General features: G+C 48.1%; 3 protein-coding genes across 3 annotated transcripts in view; 1 reads left to right on the forward strand and 2 right to left on the reverse strand.

Annotated features, from left to right (window-relative positions):
• Positions 1-830: 830 nt before the first annotated feature.
• Positions 831-4,909, reverse strand: RAB13 (RAB13, member RAS oncogene family). Its single transcript, XM_075562473.1, has 8 exons — positions 4,657-4,909; positions 3,129-3,189; positions 2,312-2,372; positions 2,019-2,096; positions 1,813-1,902; positions 1,620-1,685; positions 1,472-1,525; positions 831-1,325 (listed from the first exon to the last, which is right to left on the reverse strand). Exons 1-8 carry the CDS (start codon positions 4,778-4,780, stop codon positions 1,248-1,250), a joined length of 612 nt encoding a protein of 203 aa, XP_075418588.1. The 5' UTR covers positions 4,781-4,909; the 3' UTR covers positions 831-1,247.
• Positions 4,910-13,270: 8,361 nt separating this feature from the next.
• RPS27 (ribosomal protein S27) lies at positions 13,271-14,946 on the forward strand. The gene is made up of 4 exons (XM_075562474.1): positions 13,271-13,420; positions 13,717-13,825; positions 14,565-14,675; positions 14,838-14,946. Exons 1-4 carry the CDS (start codon positions 13,415-13,417, stop codon positions 14,864-14,866), a joined length of 255 nt encoding a protein of 84 aa, XP_075418589.1. The 5' UTR covers positions 13,271-13,414; the 3' UTR covers positions 14,867-14,946.
• A 559-nt stretch (positions 14,947-15,505) lies between these two features.
• NUP210L (nucleoporin 210 like) overlaps positions 15,506-19,201 on the reverse strand; it is a 111,147-nt gene continuing 107,451 nt past the window's right edge. Inside the window, exons 38-40 of the mRNA XM_075540749.1 lie at positions 16,319-16,423; positions 15,817-15,888; positions 15,506-15,727 (exon numbers count right to left, since the gene is read on the reverse strand). Of these exons, the coding sequence (XP_075396864.1) occupies positions 15,627-15,727; positions 15,817-15,888; positions 16,319-16,423 (278 nt within the window). The 3' untranslated portion in view covers positions 15,506-15,626. The remainder of the gene's footprint in view (positions 15,728-15,816; positions 15,889-16,318; positions 16,424-19,201) is intronic.

Raw genomic sequence — 19,201 nt, forward strand, 5'->3', positions numbered from 1 at the left:
TCAATATTTAATAGCAAATGTACCTCTTCTGTGTCTGATGTTTCTCACCAATTAAGGCCGATAATAATGCCTAGCAGACACCAGGCTGGCAGGACCAAAGGCACTGCAGGCATCTTGGAAATGGATACTGGGACTTCCTTCTAGGAGCCCTGGTGGCATAGTGGTTATTCGTGGGGCTGCAATCAGCAAGGCCAGCAGTTCAAAATCACCAGCCGTTCCTTGGGAGGAGGACGTGGCTTTCTACTCCTGCAAACAGTTGCTGTCTCGGAAACTCATGGGCGGTTCTACCCTGCCCTGTAGGGCTGCTTAGAGTCGGCATCGACTGCATGGCCGGGAGTTTGGTTTGAGAACTGGTACTAGACTGGCATAGTGGTGATGCATCGGGCTGCAATGCACAAGGTCTGTGGTTCAAAACCACCAGCCGCTCCGCGGGAGACAGATGGGGCTTCCTACTCCCGTAAACAGTTACAGGCTTGGAAGCCCACAGGAGTAGCAGTTGTACCCTGTCCTATAGGGTCCATTTGAGTCAGTACTCACTTGATGGCAGTGAGTTTGTGAGTTGAGGGAGGGCTGTTACTGGCCTGGAGAGGCCCGCCAAAGATTCCCCCTCTTTTCTTGGGAATTCCTGGGCTCAGAGCAAGAGGATGTGCAGGCCTTCGGGCCCCTCTCCCTCCTGCTCCTTTGTGTTTTCTCCACCAGTTAGACAGCTGGGGCAGGGTGAGTTGTAGGAGTAGGCCAGTCATAGGACTGGCCATCTGGGGCAGACAGGAAGTGGAGATACCAGTGGAGAGCCATTGGTTCAATCATGCAAGTTCTCTAAACCAGGGTCATTCGTGCAAACAGTGGCCTTTAATACTGCAAAGAGACAGCGTAGAGTAACAGGATAGAGCCAAACCTTCAGAGCCAGCCAGCCACTCACAAGACCCCAAAGCCTGATGGGGTAACAGAATCCATCGATATATTTACATGTCGGTTTGCCCTGGAGACTGGGTGGGGCCATCTCTATGCTGCCTCCTCCCTCCTGCTCACCTCCTTTCACTTCCTCAGGTCTTCCCTCCTTCCCCCTGCTCCTCCTGCCCTCTGCAGCCTACGGCTTCTTCTCCACAGTCTCTCCATTCTCTCCCCTTCTGCCAACTTACTCCTCCAAGCTGCTCCTCCCAGGCCCTCAGCCCCACCTCCCTCAGGTCTAGCTTCTGGGCTCAGAGTCTGTCTGGAGGCAGGCAGGTGGGGAGGTGGGGGGGGGGGGCTCAGGCCAGGGAGCATTTGTTGGTGTTCTTCCTGTCACAGGTTTTCAGGTCGGTGCTGGGAGACTTGTTGCTGTTTCCCTGGAGGGAGAGAGGCATGGGGGTCATGGTGAAAATGGCTGGCTGAGGTCTGAGGCTAGAAGCTGTTTAACCGGGACACACCCTCAGGTTATTGCTCCTACACACACACACTCACTCACTTACCCACTCACCCTGAACTCACTCACCGATCTCCGGTTTCCAGACTTGAGCAAGATGTCCCGGGCCAGGGAGCTGAAAGCCTAAAAGGGGGAAAAAGGGGATTGGTCAGCACAGATCGGAGGGCAGGAGACATCTATTTAACAATACCCCATTCCTGTTGGGGGGGTGTCTCACCTCATCCACATTCATACTGGACTTGGCACTTGTCTCAAAAAACCTGATTCCATGTTCCCGAGCGAGCTGTGGGAAGGAAGGTGGGGGCGAGGAGGGAGAAGATAGCTGGGTAAAGGACCGCGGCCAGGCTGCTATAAGCCCATAGCATCTTGCCCGCCCAGCCCAGTTCAAGAGCATGGTCCCCACCCCTCACCTTGTTGGCCTGCTCCTTCTGCACCTTCCTCTTGGCCTCCATGTCACACTTGTTCCCCAGCAAGAGGCGCTCCACCCCTGCCGATGCATTCTGGGGGCGAATGGGTAAATGAAGTCACAGCTGGGTCCTGTTCCTCCTAACAGTCCACTTCCAGGGTTCTCCCGGTTCCCTTCCCACAGCCCCCATCTCTGTGGGCAGGCGCTCACCTCTTTGATGCTCTTCATCCAGTTCTGAATATTCTCGAAGGATTTCTCATCTGTGATGTCATATACGAGAATAATGCCCTGCAGGATGGAGGTTTGCCGTGGGGTCTTGGGCCACACCCTTCTTCCTGCCCCTCCTGTCGCTGCGCTCTAAGTGCCCCGGAAGTCCCGTCCACCAGTCTAAAGGGCAGGCCTTGTGGGGCCCTCTGCAACCCACGCTTGTACACTTCTCACTCCCACACTCTTGCTCCGCGCCCGGACCTCCTCCCTCACCCAGGCCCCATCACGCTCCCTACCATGGCTCCACGGTAATAGGCGGTAGTTATTGTCTTGAATCGCTCTTGGCCAGCCGTGTCCCTGAAGAAGTGGAAGATTTCGAGGATTAGGATTGAGAGAAGGGCTCTCCAAGGAGATAATCCACCCCCCTCCCAAGAATTGAGCTTTTGCAACATGAAAAGGGAGAGGGACGAGGGAAGACAGTTGGGCTGAGGCTGAGGCATGGTAGGAGCCCAAGAAACAAGACCTCTCTTGCTTATTCCTGGAGTGGTTATTCTCTGCCAAGCAGTGGGTGTGTATCCTTTTATTTAAACATCACTCCAGCCTTCAGAGACATGGTTTTCTGTCTCCATTTAACAAATAAGGGAGCAGATTTGGAGAGGCTGAGTGGCTCATGAAAGCCACCTGGCAGGTAAGGAACGGAACCAGGACTTGAAGCTCCATCTACTCCTGTTTACCAGGATTCCCCCAGGAAGCCTGCACCACTGAAGTACCTTCCAGGTCTCCAGCTTCCTTATGACAGCTCAGAGGGTTCGGGTTTTCTGGGCGCTCTAAGATTTAGGGAGAGCACTGGGCTTGGAGTCAAGTCTTAATCCTACTAATTGCCACTCAATGGGTCAGATGCCATCCCTACATTATTGCTCAGTGGACAACTGTTGTCAAATTCGGAGAAGGCTTTGGAGCTGGGGGAGGCAAGGGAGAAACAAGCTGAACGTAGTTGGGAAAGCAGGGTAGAGACCTGGTGAGGGAGAAGGTGAGAGGCAGCTGATGAGGGGCAGGGTTAGAGGAGGGCCGTGGGAAGTCTCCTTAGGGGTCCTGGGGTGGGGGTTCACTCACCAGACTTGCAGTTTGATCTTCTTCCCCTCTATGTCCACAGTGCGGATCTTGAAGTCAATTCCTGCAGATGGGAGAGGGTGTCACTGCATGGGAGTTGGGACTGGCATGTGCGTGAATGTGAAAGTGTGTGGTAGCAGGGATAGGAATCCAGGAAGAGGGAATGCCAGAAATTCTGCCCCTGCACCGGAGACACTTGGGGGCAATCTTGTTGGAAGCGTGAATGAGGAGAATTTCGTTGAGGCTGTACTTGTATAGGGTGCACACATGCTGTTTTTATTTCGGTTTTAGGAGTATGGAGGTGAGATGATGCAGAGAGGCACAAGGCTCCTCAGCCGTCTGACAACCCTTTTCAATTCAGACTGTTTCCTCCAAAATATTACAGATTCCTTTTCCCTTTGTAGCAGTTACGTGTCAGGCTGCTAACTGCACGGTCAACAGTTGAAAAACCGCTCCGGGGAGAAAGATGAGGCTTCTGCTCCTGTAAAGAGCTACAGTCTGGGAAACCCACAGGGGCAGTTCTAGCCTGTCCGATGGAGCCACTATGAGTCAGCATTGACTCGATGGCAGTGTTTTCCCTTTCCCTTTTTTTGGTGTCCCCTTTTTTTCTTAGAACCTTTAACTCTGACCACCCCCCACCCTCTTGGCCCTAGGGTAGAGGGAGGAAAACCTTGTAAGGTATAGCAAGTACCAGGCTATGAACTAACTAGAGGTCAGCTGGGAACCAAGCCAGTCTGAGGTTAAGTCCGATTGCTCCGGGGAATGAATTAGGAAAGAGGGGTGTTTTCTTTCCCCTTTCTCACCAGAATTGCCCAGAGACTCCTCCTAGTCTTCTCTCTGTTTCCCAGGCCAGAGGAGCCGAGGAAGGATGAGGGGGAGGGCAGCAGGCAGTTTTGTTCTTGTTGGAAACTTGGGTCCTCTCCCCTGGGCCTGTTATGGCCCCAGGGAGGGACTGAGTCACCCAGCTGACTCAGAGACCCCAAAACTCCCTTCGCTGGCCACCCTCCTCACCATGCTGACTGCGCATTCAAGGTCATAACCTAGGGCACGCCCTCCCCAAACTTCCACGGAGGGATGGGGAGCCCGGGACGTGCATGTTAAGATGGGAAACTCTGTGAGTGAGACCGCGTACTCCATAAGGCCTTGGGAAGCAGATGTGCGGGGAGGAAGGGGCACAGGAAGTGTGGAGAGTGGATGAAGGGAGTTGTAAGTGGGGTAACAGGAGCTGAGAGAGAGAGACGTAGATTTGGGGAGGCTAAGGAAGGAGATAGTGTCAAGGAAACGTCGAGGCTGGCCGCCAGGAGGGTGAGCCGCGGAGGGTCTCCGCGAAGTTAGCGACCTGGGTACCATTTCAGAGCCCTGGTGAGGGGGATGGGCCGGCGGCACAGATTGAGACCGGAGCCGCGGCACTTTCATTCCCGGGCCACAAGTGGTTCGTCCGTTCGGGACGCTGCGGGGAGAGGGGCACGAGGGACGACGTGGGGGTGGGGTAGGGTGGGGGGGAGGTCTGGGGCATGGCCCGTGGGCTCACCGATTGTGGAGATATAAGTGTTGTTGAAGTTGTCCTCTGCAAAGCGAATGATCAGACAAGTCTTGCCCACCCCCGAGTCCCCGATCAGCAGCAACTTGAAGAGGTGGTCGTAGGCTTTGGCCATGGCGGACACTGGGGGAGCAGCGGGGGCGGGGTGGGGACGCGCCGGGCACCGGTAGGCGGGACTGGAGGGTTGGCAAGCAGATGGGCCCCCGAGGCCAGGCCAGGAAGTTTTCCTGCTTCTCCGCCTAGGCTCCGGGAAAAGAGAGGGGCGGCACTCTCCGGGCCCCGCCCCCGGGCCCCGCCCCCCAATCCCAGGCTTTCCCGGCCCAGCCCCGTGTCCGGGTCCGGTTCCTGCAGCCCCGCGGCGCAGACCGCCGGCACGTCCGGCGCTTCCCGGACCTCGGCGGCTGGCGAGAAGAGCAGGGTTTCCACCGAGGCAGTCGGGGAAGAGGAATGCTCCAAGGATTGCCACGGAGCCGGGAAAGGAGCAGCCGAGGACGGCGCTGCGGGCTCCTCACCCAAGCGGGGGTGCAGGAGGCGGAGGGCAGGCAGCCTTCCCGGGCCGAGCAGCAGCAGAGCGCATCCTAGGATCCGGGACGCGCGGTCCGCTCACCGCGTTCTCCGGCGCCCGGCGCCTCGTGAAAGAACTGGGATGCCCGGCATGAGGAGGGTATGTGTGGAGGCCGCCTGCCCTCTGGTGGAATTGAAACGAATAATGGATGACCCAGGGCCCGGACCGACCCAGGCGATTAGTTTGCTGGTTTTGTTGTCAGCACAGATCTTTCCGCGACTGCCCTGCACAAACAGACCCGCCGCACACCAAAAGGACACACCTGAACACATCCTGGAACTTCCTTTGGAGCGTTTTCCTCCTGGGACTCTTTGGGTGATATCTCTGAGCAGCTAGCACAGGAAGATGGGGATTGGAACCAAAAAAGGCTGGGTCTCATAGACGTTTTAACACAGTCCAGTTTGGGAATTCAGTGCCACCGGGTCGATCTGACTCATAGAGACCCTACAGGACAGGGTAGGACTTACCCTCGGGGGTTCCCAGACTATGCCTCCTTACAGGAATAGACAGCTTCATCTTTCTACCGCGAAGCACTTGGTGGTTTTGAACTGCTGACCACGTAGTCAGCAACCCAGCATGTAACGAATATGGGAACAGCGCTTCTAAAACCCCCACAAGTGGGCTGTGTCTATAGTGTAGCCTGGGCTGCCAAGAAGCTGAAGTATCCAGAGCATGGCTCTCAGGAAACACTTTCCTTTAAAAGATTTATTTTTGGTTTTGTTTTAGTTAAAAGATCATTTTATTAGGGGCTCTTACAGCTCTAATAACAATCCATACATCAATTGTATCAGGCATATTGTATCATTATTTTCTAGACATTTACTTTCTATTAGAGCCCTTGGTATCAGCTCCTCTCTTATTCCTCTCTCCCCCCCAATGTTATTGACATGTAATTTACACACCATACATTCAATGATTTAAATGTATTAAAGAGAGTTGTACAATCATTACCATAATCGGTTTTAGAACACTTGCTTCATTCTTGTAGCCATTAATAGTTTCCGCTATAATCCCCCACCTCCCTGCCATAATCACCCTTAGAAACGATTGATCTAGACACTTTCTCTACACATTCACCAATCCTGGATTTCATATGAGGAAAACAACACAGGTGTTTTGTTGTTAAGTCGGCTGGGACCATGAGGGTGTCGCAGAGAAGAAAAAGAAGGTCCTGCTGTTCCAGAGACCCTTAAGATAAAGCAAAGGAACTTCACAGAACTAAAAAGATTAAGCGCTTGAGAAAGAAGTTTGCCTAAAAGATGCTTCAAAGGGCAAGGATGATGAAGCTTATCCATGAGAAAACTGAGCACCATCACAAGGAACAGAGGCGGATGGACAGGACTGAATCTGAATGGCCCCATGGCAAGAAAAGCTGGCAGCTTCTCTGGGCCTGGAGAGCCCAAGCTGGTGCTTGCTACCAGGATTTGTGGGGCCAGCTCTCCACGGAGAGGGTGTATGGAGCGATCGTGCAATTGAAGGGAAAGAATGAAGAGACAGAGAGCAAGTTCAGGGTGCTCACCTCTTCCTTGAAGTCAGGAATGAGAGAGAGAGTGAGTGCGAGAGCAAGCAAGTATTCTCCAACAGGTATATATAATCTTGGGGTTAGCAAGGCCCATCAATCACAGTCAATCACAGATGTCACAAGGTGGGCAGGGTCATAACCTTAGGCTCACTGGGGGAGTAACACAATACCAGTGCTGGGGGCAGGTACTGGGGAGAACAATCCAAACATGTCTGTTCCTATAGCTAAGGGCTACAGACTCCCGAGTAATCAGCCATGTGCTTCTAAGAGGTCTCACGAAGGTAGCACTATCGATGAAGAACATTGTGGGGATGATTTTTAGACAGGAGAATGTCACTGGGACTCATCTCTAAATCACAAATGTGAAGGCCTCCCTCCACCAGAATCCTGGCCTCCCAGGCTTCTTAATTATGCACGTAGAGAGTCTGTCCTCCTACACACCCTTCCCAGTCCAAAGTTTCCCACAAGGATCAGAGGTATCAATGGTGTGACCTAAAGGTCGGGAAAGTGTTGCAGGTTCTTGCCGGCTGTTCGATTGGCACCTTTGTTAAGCTGAACAAGGCTTCGCATGGACGAACATGCAGAGGATCGTGGAACCCTACCTTGCACGGGGGTGCCCAAGCCTCCAGTCAGGGAATGAACCAATCTACAAGTGTGATTCTGCCAAAACCATTAAGAAGCACATAGTCCTGAAAGGTAGCACTTTGAACGCACATTCACTTGGTAACCAGAGCATCATCTTCGGGGAGGATCTGATTCATGAGATCTATACTTTTGGGAAATGCCCCCGAAAACCAAATAACTTCCTGTGGCCTCTCAAATGACCTTCTCCACCAGGTGGCACAATGAAAAAAACCACCCATTGCGTAGAAGGTGGAGGTGCTGGCAACAGGGAGGACAAGGTCAACAGGTTTATTCGGAAGGATAAACTAAAGTATCTGCCATGATTCTCTTTGTATCCGGTCAGTTAATAAAACAGTAACTGCGGGGGTGGAGGGGGTGGGAAAGAGGAGCTGATACAAGGGCTCAATAGAAAGCAAATGTCTAGAAAAGGATGATGGCAACATATGTACAAATGTGCTGGATACAATTGATGAATGGATTTTTAGCAGAGCTGTAAGAGCCCCCAATAAAAAGATCCTTTAATTCAAAACAAAACAGTAACTGCTTTCAAATGAAAAAAATAAATGCAACATAAAAAAACTCCAATGATAACAAAACCTCCATTCAAGACAAAGAAAATAATATGAACGATAACAAATTGAAAATAGGTCAAAAAGGAAAACAAATGCTAATAAATTAAATTTTAACCTAACCCTCTGTGCAGGAGCCCTGGTTGCATACTGATTGCATGTTAGGATGCTTGCTGCAAGGTCAGCAGTTCAAAATCACCAGCAGTTCCTCAGGGGAAAGATGGGGCTTTCCATTCCTATAAAGAGTTACAGTCTCAGAAACCCAGAGGGCAGTTCTACCCCCTCCTATAGGGTCACTATGAGTCCGCATTGACTTGATGGCAGTGAGTGTTGAAGATATATAATTTTCTTTTCTCAATAGTACTTTATTTAAAAATAATCATTTTATTGTGGGCTCTCACAGTTCTTAAAACATTCCACACATCAATTGTATGAAGCATAGTATTTGTACATGTTGCCATCATCATTTTCAAAGCATTAATAGTATTTCCATTTGAACCCTTGGTATCAGCTCCTCGTTTTTTCCTCCCCTCCCCCCTTGTGACTCTTTGATAAGTTATAAATTAGTATTTTCATGTCTTATATAAACTGCTCTCTCTCTTCACCCACATTTCTGTTGCCCATCCCCCCTGGGGGCGGGGTTGTCTCAGTAGTACTTTAAACTCTATACCATTGACTAATGGTACTATTATTACAATGACCAGGTGTTTTATGGAGGTCACCGCAATCATTTCCCAAAAAGCCGATAAAGTTTCCTCTACACTGCATCAGGGATATATATAAACTTTAGTTAGAGGGATTTTGAGCTCACATTTAATCATAAACTCTAATCAAGAACAATTTGTTCTTACAGTGTTGCCCTACTTAATACTACCCTCATGAAGTGACCACTGATGACGTGGGTGCTGTAGCAAAGTGTGGGGAAGAAAGCAGATGGTGCCCGGCTATCAGAAAAATATAGTGTCTAGGGTCTTAAAGTCTTGTCTTAAGACAGCAGCCGTCTAAGTGCGGGGTTTGCTAAGGCCACACAGGAGCACACCTGTGCTGTTGTGTGGTCCAAAGATGGTAAATAATAAAATCCAAGAGCAGAAGAAGGAACTGCATTCAAGCTTGAACTCTGAGCTCCTGGTTTGCAGAGGCTGTGGATGACCCTGAGAACCCAGGATCCATTTGCCGAGTCCCAACTGCAGTGAACAGGCCCATGTATAACAACTATGCCACCTAGGCTCCTGGTATGGAGACGTCTTTTATACTAAAATACATGGATGTTCACTTACACGAGTTAAAAACTTAAATAATTGAACACTATTTAAGAAAATAGTGGGGAGACACAAGGTAAAAATTTGATAACGTTTTTACTAAGGCAAACATGTCTGCAAGACTAAGACATGCCATAAAAAAGCAAATGATGAAAAGAACAGGTGTTTATTTTTTTAATATCTTTTAAAAAATCATTTTATTTTAAATCATTTTATTGGAGGCTCATACAACTCTTACCACAATCCATACATACATCCATTGCGTCAAGCACATTTGTACATATGTTGCCATCATGATTTTCAAAACATTTTCCTTCTAGTCTATCCCTTGGTATCAGCTCCTCATGTTTTTCCCCCTCCCTCCCTCATGAACCCTTGATAATTTACAAATTATTATTTTTCCATATCTTACACTCACCAATGTCTCCCTTTACCCATTTTTCTGTTGTCTGTCACCCAGGGAGGGGGTTATATATAGATCATTGTGATCGGTTTCCCCTTTCTCTCCCACCTGCCCCTTACCCTCCTCGTATGGCTACTCTCAATATTGGTCTTGAGGGGGTTTATCTGTCCTGGATTCCCTGTGTTTCCAGCTCTGATCTGTACCTGTGTACATGCTTTGGTTTAGCTGGATTTGTAAGGTAGAATTGGGGTCATGATAGTGGGAGGAGGGAAGAAGCATTCAAGAACTACAGGAAAGTTGTTTCATCGTGCGACACTGCACCCTGACTGGTTAATCTCTTCCTTGTGACCCTTCTGTAAGGGAATGTCCAATTGTCTACGATGGGCTTTGGGTCTCCACTCCGCACTTCCCCTCATTCACAATGATATGATTTTTTGTTCCCCTCATTCACAATGATATGATTTTTTGATGTCTGATACCTGATCCTATCAACACCTCATGATCACACAGGCTGGTGTGCTTCTTCCATGTGAACTTTGTTGCTTCTCAGCTAGATGGCCACTTGTTTACTTTCAAGTCTTTAAGATCCCAGATGTTATATCTTTTGATAGCTGGGCACCATCAGTTTTCTTCATCACATTTACTTATGCACCCGCTTTGTCTCTGGGATCGTGTTGGGAAGGTGAGCATCATGGAATGCCAGGTTATTAGAACAAAGTGTTCTTGCATTGAGGGAGTACTTGAGTAGAGGCCCAATGTTCATCTGCTATCTTAATACAAAACTTATAAATATATATACATAGATCTATATCCCTATTGTCTTATATAAACATATTTACTTATGTACATGCCTGTATTTAGATCTCTATAAATGCTCTTTGCCTCCTACTTCTTTCCTCTATTTTTTTATTTTACTTATTGTCCCACTATCATGTTCAACCTTCAGTTGGGTTTCAGTAATTCCTCTTGGTTACATTGCCTTTGATCAAGCCCCAGCAGGCACCCTATACCCTCGGACATGGACACTGATTTTAGAACACTTGTTATTCCCTTGTCCTTGGGTTTGTTAACACCCACTTCCTTCTTAGCATCCACTGTCAATCCCATTGTTTTCTCCTCCAGATTGTTTATCCCGCCTATCTTATCTAGATAGACATGCAGAAACAATAATAAATACAAAAACAAAAGTGAGCAAAACAAAGCAACAATGACAAAAAAAAAGCATATGAACAGTTCAAGGTCTGTTTGTTGACCTTTAGGAGTGTTCTCTGATGGGGTGCCACGCCCTGGCCCCAAAGTCTATTTTTGGTATTTCCCAGGGACTTCATTGTTTTGCTCCCCTTGCTGTTCTGTTACACACCCTTAGTGTTTAGCCCTGGTATGAAGGGGTCAGATTGGGTGCAATTCCCACACTGTGTCTCCAGTGTTGTCCCCTGTAGGGCTGTGGGTCAGTGAGGGATGCTGTATCTCATAGTGGGGCCAGTTCTATGGTTCTCTATGTGCATTGACTGCTCTGAGCAGGGATATCGTCCTCAGGGCTTGGTGGGCCAGAATATGCTCCACTCTCTCTCCCTCCCCCTTCATTTGCTCCTGTGTGCTCTGAGCAGATGTGCCCCTCTCCCTGAGCTGTAGCTTCAGTGCTGCCCTATGAAGTGCATTCTTCTGGGGCAAGGGCGTATAGGATAGTCTTAAGTTGCCACCTACCAGGGAACACATATATTTTTGCTTCTGGAAAGAAATTACTCAAATTATCTGCTTTCTAAACTAATGGGTGGGGTAGAGGTTACACATTGGGCTATTAACTGCAAGGTCAGCCGTTTGAAACTACATGGGAAGAACCCCGAGGCTGTCTATTCCCACAAAGAGTTGAAATCTATAAACCCACGGGGCAGCTCTGCCCTCTCCTGCATGTCCCTTTATAGCTTCAGATCAGAAACCTTGAATCTTCCCAATTTTCCCTCACTGACCAGCATTCTCTCTCACCTATCCTTTAAATTGCTCTTCAATTCATTCTGGTCAACATCGATCAGTTCTTTCCATCTTAATTTGATTTATATATATTTTTAAATTTTAGCTTTATCTGGCTTTTCCTTCTCAGTGATGCCACAACCATGGGAGTTTATTAGGAACGTTAACAGGCTCAGCAAACAGTAAGGATAGTCATACCTCTTCTCAGCCTACAGCCATGCCTCTCTGAGTCTCCACCTCTTGGTCTTTGTGGTCCAGGAAGTTCATATGCTTTGACCCATCCCTTGCCTTGGGAATTGGCCAGGTCTCCAACGGTAGCCTCCCTTATAACAAATAGACTTTCAGAAACTTCGGTGATTGTTGATGCTGCAGTTTTCATTTTTCCTCCCTTCTCACTGTCTGTCAAGGGACTCAGCACTGTGAAGATTAGAAGGCTCGCAAAGTCAGTGTGTTGGTGGGAAAATAGGGGAGGGGAGAAAGAAATGGGAAGGTAAATTGGCACAAGTCTCTTTTGAAAGTAATTTAGTCATCCTTCTCAATGTATGTACCCTCTGATCCCTCAATTCCATTTTTAATAATTTACCTACAGATGTAATCCCAAATGCAAACAAGTGCATATATGAGGCTTGCAGTAGTTCATAGAAAATGGAATTAAAAGATAATGAAATTTCCCATGAAAGTCTTGAAGCCACCTGTATGTTTATATTACCTCTTTACATATATACATACCTATATAGGCATGTTACCTATATATACCTAGATCTATCTGTTCCCACTCCTCACCTACCAACATGATGAGGTTCCAATTAGGTAAAAATTGGAATTATGACATGGAGGTATGATGGACCACATTGGATCACAAAATAGAAGATGACATAACATAACTGCCAAACCACCAGAAATCATGGCCCAACTAAGTTGACACATACCCTTAACCATCACAGCCTACATTAATCCTTGCCTTGCTCCTAAGTGCCTGATTGCCTAATGTTGATCATTAATGAGCAAAAAGTCCGACTTTTAAAAAACTATTATTTAAATGGAAAATGTGAGATAATTGATTAGTGTGATGTATGCGTGTGTGTAGGAATTTTTCTACAACCTTTTTGAAGCCCCAACATATATGTGGCATATCTATGTTGCCCCATGGCAGCAGATTTTATGCATTATTTATATACACATATATGTATTTCCTTGTATTATCTACGTAAATATGTGCATAGGTGCACAGAACTATATTGTATTAAAATCAGACAACTTATTTAACATCTGTGGGCATCAGTTTCCTAGTCTGTGAAAGGTGGCTAATAAGAATATCAACCTCAGTTATAGAGACCAGTCAATATATCTATCAATGCACATAATAAGCAATGACAGAAGAGAATTATTCAGATGAAAATTATTGGAAGGAGGCATTTTAGCAATGCTTTATCCCAAGAGTAGGTTGGAATCAGGGAGGTACAGGGAAGATTCCCATTAAAGAAAAAAATGTACACGTCTGAACTGTTGACAATGAATGTAAATCAGACCTAAAAGAAATTTACGAAGTTCCTATTTATCAGACTCAGGTGGTCAAGAAGCAGCACGAAATCTAAAGAGTGCCGCTTAATTCCCTGATGGCAGAGATCAAGCCAGGCGGGTCTCATTGCCGAGCAAGCCCACTCGAGGAGGCGACGGACGGAGGTCCCGAGTCCGCCTGGTGACCTTCCGTCGGCCGGCCGGGAGACCTTCACCGCGCGGCGGCGCAGCGTGCTGTCGTCACTTCCGGCGGGGAGCCGGATATAAGCGGCAGGCGTGCAGCCGGCGCTCCTTTCCGGCGCTGACGACCGCTCGGCGATCATGCCTGTGAGTTGCGGGCCGGCTTCGGCGGAGATCTAGCCCTCCTGCGCCCGCCGCCCCTCGGACGGGTGTCGGGGCACCCGTGGGCCCCCCCGCGCGTGCGCGCGTGAAGCGCGGGGACCGCGGGGGCGCCGTGGGCCCGGCGGGGGCGGGAGCAGCCGGGACGTAAGATGGCGGCCCAGCTGCGCAGACATCTGGGGCGGCGCAGGGCAGCTCTTCGCCCGCGTGTGGCAGAGGGCCTGCTCTCGATCCTCCCGTTTCCGCTGCTGGCTTCTAAATCTTTGCGTTTGTGCCCGTCTTAGCTCGCAAAGGATCTCCTTCACCCCTCTCCCGAAGAGGAGAAGAGAAAACACAAGAAGAAGCGCCTGGTGCAGAGCCCCAATTCCTACTTCATGGATGTCAAATGCCCAGGTGAGGAGATGGCGTGGAGAGCGCGGGAGAGGGCTGGAGCCCAGCCGTTGGGAAGAGTTGTGTGAGCGTCCCTCTCCCTTGAAGCAGTGAAGCACTTGCATTCTTTGCCTGCAAACCTTGATAAGATTGCCCTTGCTAGCTTTGAGAACCAGTGGGGAGAGGATTAAGATCTGCAGTTCCTGGGCGCTCCGTTTGTTTCTGAGTGACTTCCCGTCACCCATCACAATCACGTCTTTGCTAAGGCCGGGGAAGTTGGCTTCTGTACCAGGAGGTGACGGTGTAGGTACACTCACCGCCCCCTCTGAAGGATTTTTAAAAAAATCTTTGAATAATTGGTACCTCCCTCTTACCCTTTCAGGCTCTGGGACTGTTTACATATCTGTAGGGTGGGGTCAGGTAGGCCAGTGTGATGGCTTTATGTGACCCCTTGGGGGGCGGTGTCTAACGACCCAATTCATGACAGTAGCAAAATTAGCTATGAAGTAGCAACGAAAATAATTTTATGGTTGGGGGTTCACCACAACATGAGGAACTGTATTAAAGGCTCACACATTAGGAAGGTTGAGAACCACTGCTCTAGAGCCAGGTAACTCTTAAGTTTAGAACAGGATAGTAAATCCTATTTTAATAACATGCCACATCTAAACAGTTCACCAGAGCATACCTTTTAAATGGAGGGAGATGTAGGGATATTATTGGAGAAAATTTGGTAAGTGTGTTATGTCTTTTTTTTTTAAAGGCTGCTATAAAATCACCACGGTCTTCAGCCACGCACAAACAGTAGTTTTGTGTGTTGGCTGCTCTACTGTCCTCTGTCAGCCTACAGGAGGAAAAGCAAGGCTCACAGAAGGTAAGTGGTTCAAGGCATGTTCGTCAGAAAACAAGAAGGCTGGCTGGTAAAGGCGGCTTCCTGTGAACATCATTTGTGTCTGGTAGCTGGCGGCTTGCTGGGGTGACAGACAAGGTGGGCCCTGGTGGCAGTCAACACTGAATCTGGCCCTTTCTCTTCTAGGATGCTCCTTCAGACGGAAGCAGCACTAAAAGGCCCGGAGTCGAGATGAGTGGGAAGCCATTCTAATAAACCCATTTTGGATACATCCTGTTTATTGTCTTCTTTCACTGCTTCAAGTATTCAGGGACAGCCCTGAGCTGCAAACAAGAGTCCTTTGGGTCAAGTAAGTGGTCTAATACTTAAGAGCCCGATCTTGGGCATATTTATCCACCTGGATTTGTCATGTACAACTTTAAAACGGCATAAGACTACAGTGGGGCACCACATCTAGTAAAACCCACCAACGGTGGGAAGTTGTCAGCAGGGAAATGCAAGTATTTCCGCTAACATGCATGATAGGAGAGGGTAAAGGCTGTACCTTAGCAAAGGTGGGAACTGTGAGAGAGGTTGTGCCGGGCCTTGGGGTTTCTTGCTCAGGTCTCACTGTGTATTCCCTTGTTGACTGACCGTGCAAGCAGAATGCAACATAGTGCCATCCTCACAATTGTCCTGTTTGAGCCCATTGATGACAGCCACTGTGTTGGTTACTCGTTATGCTGTCTCTGTACCAAGCATGATGTCCTTCTCAGGGGACTGGTATCCCCTGATGTGTCCAAAGTACGGGATATACTCAGCTGGTAAACACTAACGAACTGGTCGTTTTTCAAACAAGAACGAGAGCGTACCATTTTAATTAGACAGCAAACAGCTTACAGTCTTCTTTACAGGTCTTCAGCCTGGTTTGACAGGAGGCTCTGCTGCAGGTTTCCTTGCCTGGGGCTCGAGGTCGTGACCCACATCCAAGGTGGATTAGTGTCTTATACTCCATAGCCAGTGTTGGAGCCGACTGTGACCCACTGGGGGCTGTGAACTCAGGTAGGGGCGGGCTGGATATGGAGAGCTATAAGAACCTAGAGTCAATGGAGATGGGAGATTAAGGTGCTAGTTGATTAACCTGTGTGGGTGAGCTTTCTAGAGAAGAGGGTAATCAGCTTTTTACCTGGTTGTGGCCCCAGAGTTGGTACATAAACCACCGGAACCGTCTGTATCTTGTTTAGGAAGGCATTGTACGCTAGAAAGAACACAGGTTGAAGTCACCAAAAGCCGGCCTGAGTTTTGGTTGTAGGGGAAGATGAAGGCTCTAGGGGGCAAAGCCAACTTGTGAAATGAGTTCAGGGGGTGGGTGTTGATCTGAAGTGAGGCTTGGGGGTCATGAGTGAAATACAGGATTTGAGTAGCCTATTTGCAATATGTCATTTAACATTCAATAGTCAAGCTTCAAGTTAAAAGTACAGTACTACATGATTGAGAGTATTTCAACGTGTAGCTGGAAGATGGGAAGGGCAGGTCTGGGGGAGCGTGGTGCTGTGCTGTGCTGTGTTGCTCGCATCCTCAGGCAATGGATGGGAGCAACACTAGCAACTCCAGGGCGCTCTCCCTTCTGAGTGCGCTGCGTCCATTTCCACTGCTGGAGTTTGCAGTAGACTAGAGGGATTCCTCACCCAGCAAGATGAAAGCCGTTGACGCCAGCACCGCAAAGAGAGTGAAGAAGAGGACCTGGTGAGAACCGACCAGCTGCTGCAGCGCCCCCGAGTCTTCACCCTGGGCTGGTGCTGGCCAAACGACAGGATGTCCATTACTTAGCAGAACCCAACTCACGGGGCAGGGGCTACATTTAAGAAGAGTTTCTAACAAGCACTCACAACCTGGCACCGAATGAACATTTTGCTTCTTGACAGAGAAAAGGGGCCTATACTTTTTCAAAGGTAGCACCCTGAAATGCCTGCTGGGTTCTCCAGTGGAAACCACTGCCCTTCACCAATCCTGACAATCCATTGACAGTTGCATCTCTGTGGAACTTCACTCCCAGGCCCCTTTTCCCTCAGGAGGAGGGTGCCTGGATGATGAAAAGGTTGATGGTTTGAATCTCCCTACTATGGAAGAAAGGCCAGGTGGTCTGCTTCTGTGGAGGGCAGCGCTCTGCCAACCCTGGCACCTGTTGTAAAGAACTCACCAGGTTGCCTTCTTGTAGGGCTTTCTAGTTTGTATCTAGCTGTTTCCAGTAACTGGGAAACTTGGAAAAGGCGTATTCTGACTGCTGCATTTGGTTCATTCTGACTCACAATGTATCTCATCTTGCCTCTTTTTTAAGTACAGGTTCCCAGGTCTTCACACTTAGTTGCCGACTTCTCACTATGATGTGACTTACAACATTGTTTACAAAATGCTTGAGGTATACACTGACAAAGTAGACCCTAATGAGATTCTTTATGGTAATTCCTGGCCAGGTTCAGTTATCTAAAGCAGCGGAGGACCCCTTTGGGGGTTGAAGGACCCTTTCACAGGGGTCCTTAAGACCATCGGAAAACAAGTATTTCACAATATATAATTATATATTGCTTTGTGATTTATCACTGCATTATGTTCAATTTGTAACAATGAAAATACATCCTACCAAGAAAGAAAATACATCCTACATATAGTATTCATAACAGCAAAATTAGTTATGAAGTAGCAACAAAAATAATTTTATGGTTGGGGGTCACCACCACATGAGGGAGGTTGAGAGCCACTGAGCTAAAGCTTTTTGAGTAGCCAGTGTCCTGATGAGAGTCCACATGCATTGTACAGGATCTATTAACGTGCAGTGTCCCCTGTCAGAGCAGCACAGCCCTCATCCTCTCACGAGCAGCTGGGGGTTTGACACTGTTCTTCTCTGGGTACTGGGTAATCACTATCCTGCCAGGGTGCCAACCTTGAGTACCGGGAACCAGTCCCTGGCTCTGCAAGCAGGGGCTCTACATGGGACCTATACCAATACGTACTTGCGTCCTGATGTAAATGAGCTTGCTTGAATATATCTAATGTTGGAAACACTTCTTACCCCTGTGTAGTCCCCAATATTCTGGTGTGTGTGTGTGTGTGTGTAGGCAAATTAGGCAATCTAAAGCCAGTGGTTCCTATCTCAGGAGAGAAAATTAATACATAAAAATTTTGTAGGCATTCAAAATGTAAACAATTTTATCCAGCTATAAATATTTAAAACCTCAGGAAAACATTAAAAACCTGCCTTGTGGCAGTTATCACAATATTAGGGCCAATTTCTGATACAATAAATACCCAGTTTGATAGCTACTGTAATTTGCAATAATGAGAAAGTTTTGAGTGTGACATCTGAATTCTGAGGATGACAAAGGAGCCTTGGTGGCGCTCCGGGTCAGGTGCCAACTCTGGTTTCAACCACCCAGCAGCTTGCTGGGAGGAACATGAGGCTGTCTGCTTGGAAACTTTAAGGTTGCCCAGTTGGCCTTGATGTGGCCGTGCATGCGTGAGTCATGGGTGACAGGGCCATGAACACACTGGTCTGTGGCCTACATACAATCAGTGGAAACAACATTCATTTGAGGGCAATTGAAGATAGAAGGCAAGATGGCACTTTCCCAGGAAGTGTGAGAATTAAAAACGCATATAAATTTGGTTAGGATATTGACCAGTACATAGAGCTGCTGAACAAAATTACTACATGTTCTAGAGTTAAAAATTTCCTCCCCCAAATTAAAAGGAACTATTTCCCTTGTGGAAACAAATACAATATGCAGAGGACGGTTCTCTGGCATTCCCATTTGTGTTCCCAAACTACCCAAAACGTGGCATTGTTTTTCGAATGGCAATGCCTGGAATCAAGATTTTGGAAGTCAAGTCTAATAAGGTTCCAGCACCTGCCTATGGTCTACTGCAAAACGACTTCTGCCGAGGACTTGAACCTGAAACATGTATCAAGAGCTTTTAAACTATGGTAAGTAGTCTAAAGAACAAAAAAAAACTATGGTAAGTAATCTATTTCCACCACAAAACCAGGCCAAACCGATATAACTTCCTACGTATGTCAGTATAACTGATAATTGAAATGGTTCAATTTTGGAAAAGTGGACAATTCCCACTGGAGCTAGTTGACTGCATCTTGTTAATTAGTGACCATTTGTGTACAGTGATACCACATAAGGTTTTTTGAGATGGTCACTGCAGCTTTCACCAAATGACTGGTTCAAGACCAAACTCACTGCCATCCAGTCGATGCTAACTCGTAGCCACCCTGAAAAAGAATTTCTGAGGCTGCCCATCTACGGGAGCACAAGACTGCTCTGTGGACCATCTGGTTGGTTTGAAGTTAGCAGTCCCAGGCCTGCCCAATAGCAACCCCAGGGCTCCCTATGTGACTGGGTCACTCCCCCCCCCCACTGTTATTCATAGCCAACCTATAGGAGAAGAGACCAGCCCCTGTGCATTTCCCAGACTAATACTGGAAATAGGGTACATAGCACTTTGGGGGTGGGGCCATGCAAATGAGGTGTATGGAACCCTCAGGAGGGGGTTGGGCAATTCTG

This window comes from Tenrec ecaudatus, chromosome 1, assembly GCF_050624435.1.
Source record: "Tenrec ecaudatus isolate mTenEca1 chromosome 1, mTenEca1.hap1, whole genome shotgun sequence".
Taxonomy (NCBI): domain Eukaryota; kingdom Metazoa; phylum Chordata; class Mammalia; order Afrosoricida; family Tenrecidae; genus Tenrec; species Tenrec ecaudatus.

Bases quoted from the DNA above. Each gene is read 5' to 3' on its own strand.
- RAB13 (XM_075562473.1), bottom strand. From the start codon at position 4,780: ATGGCCAAAGCCTACGACCACCTCTTCAAGTTGCTGCTGATCGGGGAC. The intron at 2,373-3,128 runs GTGAGTGAACCC...CCACTTCTTCAG, and splicing joins AAGATCAAACTGCAAGTCTG to GGACACGGCTGGCCAAGAGC. The intron at 1,526-1,619 runs GTGAGACACCCC...TCCCCCTTTTAG, and splicing joins CCAGTATGAATGTGGATGAG to GCTTTCAGCTCCCTGGCCCG.
- RPS27 (XM_075562474.1), top strand. The intron at 13,826-14,564 runs GTGAGGAGATGG...TTTTTTTTAAAG, and splicing joins CATGGATGTCAAATGCCCAG to GCTGCTATAAAATCACCACG. The intron at 14,676-14,837 runs GTAAGTGGTTCA...TTTCTCTTCTAG, and splicing joins AAAAGCAAGGCTCACAGAAG to GATGCTCCTTCAGACGGAAG.